At 47.3% G+C, this 9,858-nt stretch overlaps 1 protein-coding gene across 1 annotated transcript; it reads right to left on the bottom strand.

Annotated features, from left to right (window-relative positions):
• Positions 1-928: 928 nt before the first annotated feature.
• Positions 929-2,138, bottom strand: LOC119333732. The gene has a single exon (XM_037606527.1). The coding sequence runs from the start codon at positions 2,035-2,037 to the stop codon at positions 1,207-1,209; it is 831 nt and encodes a 276-aa protein (XP_037462424.1). The 5' UTR covers positions 2,038-2,138; the 3' UTR covers positions 929-1,206.
• Positions 2,139-9,858: the final 7,720 nt, after the last annotated feature.

Raw genomic sequence — 9,858 nt, forward strand, 5'->3', positions numbered from 1 at the left:
AGTTCGGAGAGGAGTGAGTTCACCTTATCTTCGATAGCCTTGGCTCATGCTTTTGTCATTGGTCCAAGTGGTGTCATGGGAGACGTAGGTAGTTCCATGGGGATGACCTTGGGATGCTCCGCATCACCGGAGCAACACGCCGGTCACGCCATCAAACTCCAGATCTGGTACCCCCACCATGACTAAAACGCCGAGGGAGGAAACCATACATGCCATCCACGAACCACGAGCCCAGCACATGCTCCGTTTTCCAGTTGTCGTCGATGCAGACCACAATCTGCATCTGCTACTAGACTACTTCCCAAGCTTCGAGCCAATGCCGGAGCAAACGCCGTCGCAACGGTGGAGCCCGAGGACACAAGTCCACCACGAGGATGCCGCCGCCACGTTATCCTTACTTGAACAGACTGGTTTCCAAATCTATCCCCAACCATAGGACCAATGGCCTCATCAGGGAAGGATCCGAAGAATCTTTATTCAGTGTTGGCATTGTCGTCGCCGAAGCAAAGACGATGAACAACCTAAAAACCTAGACTACAAGGGAGTAAAAACGATCCACACGCATGGATCCGGCGACCCCCCCTCACCACCACAACCGAGATCGCCGGTGGAGGGGAGCAGCCGGAGAACGGCGTTGGAAGATCGACCTCCCCTGACGACGGCTAGGGTTGCAGCGCCAGGGACGAGAGGAAAACAGCGATGCGTTTGTCTCTCTTCAGCTTTCTAACGAATCGCTTATGTGAAATAGTTATTTCACATCTATATGTGAAATAGTAAATCTGTTTGCAAATAGGTATACCGCAATACACCTACGTATAGCTGTATCGTCGTCAGTGGCGGAGGCACAGGGGGCCAGCCAGGGCCCGGGCCCTCCCAACATCCTAATTTCCTTGGTAATGTGCATATGAACAATGACATCTTTTTACTGTTATATGCAGACGGCCCTTCCTAACGTCCGATTATATGCATTTCTGCCTCCGCCACTGACCGTCGTCGACCATGTTGAGAGATGTGCCATCTGCTAATATGTGATGTTTTGACAGTTCTCTCTGCCTGCCACTATATGGTTACAGTAAATAATCCAAAACTGTGTGCTGTCGCATCATTCTCTGCGGGAATGACCCATGAATGGCTGTACAAGCAAATGAAATATTCTGCTCTCTCTACACGATCAAACGAGAGGATCGGCCGAGCGGCGCCGGTCGGCTAGCGTGCCCCGGCGGTGCGGCGCAGCGCGTGGGTGTGGTTGAGGATGGAGTTGATGCGCTCCAGCTTGAGCTCCTCCCGGAACTGCCGGATGAACTGCTCCGCCCGCGCGTCCACCTCCGCCTTCCCTTGGACGTCCTCCGTTCCCCGCCCGCATCCGTAGGCTCCTCGTCCCTTGGCCTTCTTCGGCACCGTGGCCACCGTGTCGGCGGCGGACTGCCGCCCTGCGCGCGCCAGCGCGTACGCCTCGTCCAAGCTGATGGACTCCCCGTCTTCGACCTCGCCCTGAGTCGCCGTCGCTGACGCGTCGAGTGCTGCCGGTGCCGCGCTCTGCGGCGAGGTAGTTGTTGTGGCCGCCGCTACAGTTTCTTCTTGGGCGTCTGACGCTGGCTCGGGCTCCATCCTGTTCACCTCCTCTGCCACGGCAGGCGCGCTCTGCGGCGAGGTGGTCGTTGCGGCCGCCACTACAGCTTCTTCTCGGGCGACTGATGCCGGCTCGGGCTCCACCGCGCTCACCTCCCGCGCTTCTTGCTCTTGGATCGTAGCACTATAGTACTGCGCTTGCATGTGGTGGAGCTGCGACGACGCCGGTGCAGAGCACGCGACGCTGTAGTCGCCCAGTGAGTGGAAGGGGAAGTTGGAGATCGAGCGCAGGCTCTCCAGCACGACGGTCGAGGCCGTGCGAACGAGCTTGCGCCGGGCGGCCGGTTCCGGCCCCCGGGACGACGACATGACCGCGATGGCGCCGACGAGGACGTTGAAGAAGATGAACGACGCCGTGCCTGGGCTCAGCCACGGCGACATCGGCCACCACCCAAACTCCGGCGCCATCGAATCAAATGGCGATCAAACTCCGACCCTCCTCCCGATCTTCTTGCTTGCTTGCTCTGGGTGAGGACTCGCTCTGTGTCGACTGTCGGAGCGATGAATAATGCAGTGCTTTTGCTCAGCTCAGGTGAGCTGTGCGTATATATAGGCTCTGGATCCTGGACCGTGATAGCTCCTCTCGCGGCCGGCCTGCCAGCTGCCAATAAACAAGGCAAAGGATGGGGGCCAAAGGTGGGAACACCGAACACCCAGGATGGAATAGCTGCATTCCTGCGCCGCGTACGGCACATCGCTGTTGCTCTCTGCTTTGCTCCTCGCGGCATGTGGTGTGTGGCATGCGGCAACTTGGGCCGGCCAGGTGGCCAGGTGGGCGGCCAGCGAGAAGGTTCGCCGCACCGGCGCTTGAAAATTGCTCGACCATCGTGCTCTGCTCACTCACGTGTCTCCCTCTTCAGGCGTGTTTCAACCTTAATTACTACTCGCCGTCGCCGTCGGCCGCGTACACACGGTGAGCGTCGTCGGCCGGTGCGTGTCTCTCTGACTCTGTTCCCCGTGCCATGACAGGTCCTACTTGGTGTATGTGCCGATCTTATTTTACTGTACTGCCGATTTGCTCGTGGCGACGAGGCAGGAGGTGAAATCGACATTTGCATGGAGAGGAGAGCGGTTTGGACTTTGGAGTCTCGTGGCGCAGGTTGGAGTTGGACTGGCGTGAAGGCACAGCGCTGTGCGCTGTGGGGAGGCTACTGACGAGTGGTCAACGTGTGCAGGAAAGATCTCTTGCGTCTCGATCAGAGACCGAAAAACATCAGCGCGTACTGGTGGATTCCGACCTAACTTCACCTAGCAACGAAGAGCTGTCGCATTTGTGGAGTCCTGATTACGCGTATCCGCGTTAGAAATCTAGTGGCGGCCAGCGTAGCGTGCGCCTTGGCCACGCATGTCATCGCCCACGGGTGCGTGGTCTGATGACGACGGGCAGGCAAATTAGAGCAACTCTAGCAGGTCATACGTATATGAAAGGGCATGTACAAATGATGGGCGTGGCCACAGGTAAGTCGACCAAGTTTTGAATTAGGGTTAGTCGACCATTTTGGGACGTCGGATCAGATCCAACGGCGTGCGGCCCTTCTTCTTCCTCCATCTCCTCCCAACGTACCACTGGCTGAACCGCCGGCCACCACCACCCGCGGCCGGCAGCGCTCCCGCGCAGCCTCGCCGCCTCGCCCGCCCAGAAACCTCCTCCCACCGCCGTGCTGCCGCTGTCCCCGGCCATCCCTCTAGCCCCGCCGATGACCGGTTTTTTCTCCGATGAACTTGCACCACCACTATGCTGCTTGATGAGTCCCATTTACGTGATAATTTTGGTGGTTATTATGTGCCTATATAATAGGCTTTGTGAAATTTTGCTGCTTTCGCGCACTTCTTTTTGTCATTTCCCCCAGGAAACACTTTTGGAGCAAATAAACGCATATAAAAGGGTTCCTAGGAAATTATGATGGAATCACGTTATTTAATGAGATAATCTTCTACGATAAAATAATAAAGTAAAGGGACTAAAGAAGAGGCGCTTACAGCACCTCCAGAGCCAAAGACTGCCAACCATACGAGCGCGACCGCTTATATGGGCGGTCGTATGAGGTGCCAGGAGGACCGCCTCGTCGACTATTCTCACCTCGTGGAATCGGATCGTGGATCAGATGGACACAGACACCAGAAACGCGTCCCGAATGAGAAACCCTAGCCTCCGAAGTGATCCGGAGGGGGAAATCGGCAAGGAGGAGATCACCATCTTCACCACCACCATTGTTATCATCATTCACACTCTTTTCACCGTAACATATCAAGAACCCTAGTGGATCAACTTGTGTGTCACATGTGTAATCCATTCATGTTCACCGTTATCACTCGTATGATGTTTGTTGCCTTCGTGTGTGAGTAGTTCTTGTAGTTCTCAGGGATATGGACAAACCCTAGCGTGTAGTAGATTGTTTGACACTAGGATCTAATATCCTCTTTGCATGTTTATGTTAATAGTCTTCTTGATGTTGGGTAAAGTTGACCATCCAACAGATGCCAATTTTGGACGGAAGGGTATTACTGTTGGCGAACCGGCTGGTTGTGGATGTAGGTGTGTGACAGGCCCTATATCTCTTCGTCCCGGACCATTGCAACAGCGGTAAAACAGAGACCGCGTATAGGCTGCGTCCACGGGGACTCTTTCCTCTTAATCATCGTTTGGTAACCGGAGTGGAGAAAAATGATCGTGGCATATGACATACGGGGCTGTCGCGTGTATGCACGTATCTGTACCGGCTCAGCCCATAAATAGAAATATGCAAAGTGGCTTAGGAATCCGACGTAGCATTGTATTTAGGCACCGCTATAGGAGCACGCTAGTGGGGAATCTAGACTCCCTGGAAACACCTTAATCCTATTGGTTTCAACACTCTTTTGTGCAACCATTATTATTTACTTCTCTTGCAGTATTTACTTTTATGCTCGCTACACCATTTCCATTATATCACCACCGCTTTGGATAACTCACAACTTGCAGGCACATTATTTAAATCCTTTAAGAAACAAAAGGTTGATTCCTTCTCCATGTGGGATCGATACTCTTACTTCGAAAAGGCTACAAGTAAACTTTGAGCACTTGCAGGACATCAAGCTTTTTCTGCCGCCATTGTCGGGGAGTTGGGCGCTTTTGATCTTCGTCTTAAGTTTGGTTTGAATTACACGTACTAAGTTGTTTACAGACTTAGAGCAATCATGGATGAGTTCGGGCACCGTTACCAGATCGAAGCCATGTGCCTGACTGGACCACCTATGCAAGAGATGTTCACAACATTGGGTCTCAACCCCACCGGTGTAGCTTATGAGGCGAATCCAAGTGCCCTTGAATTATTGCACAGTAAGCAATTGATGGGTGGGGACGGTGATGATCCTTACTAACATTTGCAATTTTTTATGACATATGTGGACATTCAAATTAAATGCTTTTGGCACAGATGATATGAAACTTAAGATATTCTCTCACATTGTGGCTGATGCAGCCAAAACATTGTTAGTGTCTCACCCCGTAGGTACCTTTGATGCATGGGATAAATTGACAGCGACATTCTTATCATACTATGAAGTCTTATAAGGCTAGACGTTGGATTTTAAACTTTCGGCAGAGGCATGGGGAAAGTCTGGTAAACGCATGTCAAAGGTGTCGAACTCTACTAAATGATTGCCCACATCATAAACTCCTGATTGGCTTGTGTTATATCTCTTTTATGGAGCACTTTCGGATGATTCCAAAGAAGAATTAGATTTAGCTTCTGCGGGTTCTTTTATTACTAGCTTGGGAATTATTAGATGGTAAACTTGCTACATGAAGCTTGGGGGAGTGATGAGGAAGAAGAGGGTAAAGTTGAGATAGTTTTTGATTGCATAAAAGCTTATCTTAATTCAGGGAGAGTTAACAAGGTTAGTGATACACTTTATCTTGACCCTGATGTTGTTTTACGATTTGTTAAAAGTTATGCAAAGCATATGGAACTTCCAAAGAAGAAAATGAGAGTGTTACATAGATGAGGATCCCGATGAAGAGGTCGTTGTGGATACCTTGGAGGTAGAATCATCAATAACTCCCATTGAAGATGAATATGAACTAGTGCATGCATTGCCCTTTACAATGAGAAAGGCATAATTGGGACACATGAGTAAGGTGCAGAAAAATGGAGGAAAGTAAAAAGTGTATGTTATATCCAGGTGAAGCCAGAGGAGAAGAAAAGGAAGGGAAAACCAATAGAAACTATGGAGAAAGAGGTAACATCTTTTGTAAAAGGCCGTGTTAAAGCAGCTGACACGGGTAAACCAGTGGTACCTTGCCCATTTGGTAGTACTTCTTATTTTGGGCTTTTCAATATGGGCTCCTCCATTAGTGTAGTACCTTATACTCTTTATGCAAAATTTACATGATGAAATCTATTCTTGTGACTTGCAGCCCACCGATATGGAGGTGAAATTAGCAGATGAACTTTGAGGAAACCCTGTGGCATAGTACCTGATGTCTATGTCATTCTAGGAACCTTTACTTACCCAGTAGAGTTTGTTGTTATGGAAAGTCCTAAATATCATTTTTCCCTATTATATTTGGAAGACCTTTTCTCAACACTGTAGGTGCAAATATCGATCGTAAAAGGGAAGTTGTCTCTGATACGTCCATTTTGCATCATGTTTTCCTACTGTTATTTATGATGTCTTTATGCATAATAATGCTTTATGGAGTAATTTTAATGCCTTTTCTCGCATATTATGCAAGGTACACACAAAGAGGGAGAATTCCGGCAGTTGGAAATCTGGACCTGGAAAAGCTACGTCACGCCACCTATTCTGCACAACTCTAAACAAGTTGAAACTTTACGGAGATTTTTTACGGAATATATGAGGAATATTGGAGCCAATAAGTACTAGAGGGGGCCCACCAAGTGGGCACAACCTACCTGGGCGCGCCAGGGAGCCCAGGCGCGCCCTGGTGGGTTGTGTTCCACTCGGCCCACCTCCGGTGCCCATCTTCTGGTATATAAGTCATTTTGACCTAGAAAAAATAAGGAGAGGACTTTCGGGGCGGAGCGCCGCCGTCTCGAGGCAAAACTTGGGCAGGAGCACTTTTTCCCTCCGGCAGAGCGATTCCGTCGGGGGAACTTCCCTCCTAGAGGGGGAAATCATCGTTATAATCATCACCAACAACTCTCCCATCTTGGGGAGGGCAATCTGCATCAACATCTTCAACAACACCATCTCATCTCAAAGCCTAGTTCATCTGTTGTGTTCAATTTTGTATCGGAACTATAGATTGGTGCTTGTGGGTGACTAGTAGTGTTGATTACATCTTGTAGTTGATTACTATATGGTTTATTTGGTGGAAGATTATATGTTCAAATCCAATATGCTATTTAATACCCCTCTGATCTTGAGCATGGTTATCATTTGTGAGTGGTTACTTTTGTTCTTGATCTCACGGGAGAAATCATGTTGCAAGTAATCAGGTGAACTTGATATGTGTTCGATATTTTGATAGTATGTATGTTGCGATTCCCTTAGTGGTTTCATGTTAACGTCGAATACATGACACTTCGCCATATTTGGGCCTAAGGTAATGCATTGTGGAGTAGTATTAGATGATGAGTTGCGAGAGTGATAGAAGCTTGAACCCTCGTTTATGCGCTATTCCGTAAGGGACCGATTGGATCCAAAAGTTTAATGCTATGGCTAGAATTTATGGAGGGCATCATGCGGGAGACAGAACTGCTCACAAGGTATTGCAATCTGGATTTTATTGGCCTACTCTCTTCAAGGATGCCCGTAAGTTCGTCTTATCCTATGATGAACGTCAAAGAATAGGTAATATCGATAAGCGTAAAGAAATGCCTATGAATTATTCACTTGCTGTTGAACCATTTGATGTTTGGGGATTTGATTACATGGGACCTTTTCCTTCCTCTAATGGGTATACATATATTTTGGTTGCTGTTGATTATGTTACTAAGTGCGTAGAAGCTATTCCAACTAGTAGTGTTGATCACAACACCTCTATTGAAATGCTTAAGGAAGTTCTTTTCCCAAGGTTTGGAGTCCCTAGATATTTAATGACTGATGGTGGTTCACACTTTATTCATGGTGCTTTCTGTAAAATGCTTGCCAAGTATGATGTTAACCATAGAATTGCATCACCTTATCATCCTCAGTCTAGTGGTCAAGTTGAACTGAGCAATAGAGAAATAAAATTCATTTTGCAAAAGACTGTCAATAGGTCCCGGAAGAGTTGGTCTAAGAAATTAGATGATGCACTTTGGGCTTATAGAACAGCATAGAAAAATCCTATGGGCATGTCTCCTTATAAAATAGTTTATGGAAAAGCTTGTCATTTGCCTCTTCAGTTAGAACATAAAGCATACTGGGCAATTGAAAGTGCGTTAAGTCGACTAGAGGGGGGTGAATAGGCGATTTTTATGAATTCTTCACTGAGGTATTTTAGGGTGAGGAAATTCCTAAGCGAAGAACTACTTGCAGCGAAATAAGTACTCAGATGCAAACATAACAGAACACAGGCATGGTCATCATGATGAAATGAAAACAAGCACAGAGTATAGAAAGCGTAAGCACATGATAAACAGGATTAAGACAAACAAATTGAGGAAATTGAACTGAGGAAATTGAGAACGTCTTTAGTCAAAGTCTTCAAACAGATATGAACAAGTACACAACACGGTAATGAGGAAATGGAAGGGTTGAGGAAATAGAACCAGTAGGCTTGGTGAAGACAATGATTTGGTAGACCAGTTCCAACTGTTGTGACAGTTATACGTATGGTTAGGGCGGCTAGGTATTCAAACCTGAGGACACATGGTCCCGGACACCAAGTCCTGAACACGCAGCTCAAGCCACTTAGTCCTTACCGTATTCCCCTTGAGCTAAGGTCACAAAGACCTCGCCCAATCACTCGTGGTAATTCTTCAGGTGACTTCCAAACCTTCACAGACTCGGTTACTCGGCGATCCACAATTTCCTCTTGGATGCTCTGACCATGACGCCTAACCGTCTGGAAGATGCACAGTCTTCAAAGGTAACAAGCGTCGGATCCACGCAGGATCAATCTCTTCAGTGATGCTCAATCACTTTGGGTTTGTAGGTGTTTGGGTTTGGGTTTTCCTCACTTGATGATTTTTGCTCAAAGTCCTTGGAGGATGGGATGCTCTCAAATGACAAGTGTCAGTTTCTCTCGGAGCAGCCAATCAGCTAGTGGTTGTAGGGGGCGACTATTTATAGCCTAGGGAGCAGCCCGACATGATAAGATATAAATGCCCTTCAATGATATGACCGTTAGGTGGGAAGATATTTTGGGACAGCTGGCGCGTAGCACAGTAATGGTTGAAAATTTGACTATCAAATTCCTCAGGGCTATCATGTTCCTCATTTGTAGGCAATCCGCACTGGCGAATTCCTAACTCCTCAGTTAGAACAAATTCCTCAGAGTCCAGAAGATCTTCATCTCTGTCACTGAAGAAATTTGACTGTACTACATGAGATTTCCAATGGCTTCACTCGAAGGGATTGGTAGGTGTAGGATTTCGAGTTGAGCATCACTTGGAAACTTTTCCTTAGTATTTCCTCGACCCCCTTTAGCAGTACGGTGTTTCCTATGACTCAAGAAAGAGAAAATGAAACTACGGAAACAAAAGTCTTCATGCTTCATGTTCCTCGAATGAATATCAAGTCTTCATGGTCTCACCAATTTCTTCACTTTCAAAGTCTTCAGAAATCCAAAGTCTTCAGTCGAAGAACTTCATTTTTAGGGGCCGACTTTCTCTGTAAATATCAAACTCATCATAGACTCATAGACCTGTGTACACTCACAAACGCATCAGTCCCTTAACTTATAAGTCTTCAATACACCAAAATCACTAAGGGGCACTAGATGCACTTACAATCTCCCCCTTTTTAGTGATTGATGACAATATAGGTTAAGTTTTCAACGGGGATAAACATATGAAGTGTAAATACTGATATTGAGGAATTTGATTGCAAGATATAGAAGAACTCCCCCTAAAGATGTGCATAGTGAGGAATTTGCTTTTGAAGCAATGCACACTTGAAGAGTAGAATCATGGAGATCTCCCCCTATATCTTGTAATTCATACACGCATTTAACATATAATATGAAGAATTTGAAATGCATGATGAAATATGGTGACTGATGTAATTCAGCATGCGTGCATTAACATATATGAAGAATAAGCATGCAGAAGAACACAACAAAAGTATCAGACCACC

This window comes from Triticum dicoccoides, chromosome 7A, assembly GCF_002162155.2.
Source record: "Triticum dicoccoides isolate Atlit2015 ecotype Zavitan chromosome 7A, WEW_v2.0, whole genome shotgun sequence".
Lineage (NCBI taxonomy): Eukaryota > Viridiplantae > Streptophyta > Magnoliopsida > Poales > Poaceae > Triticum > Triticum dicoccoides.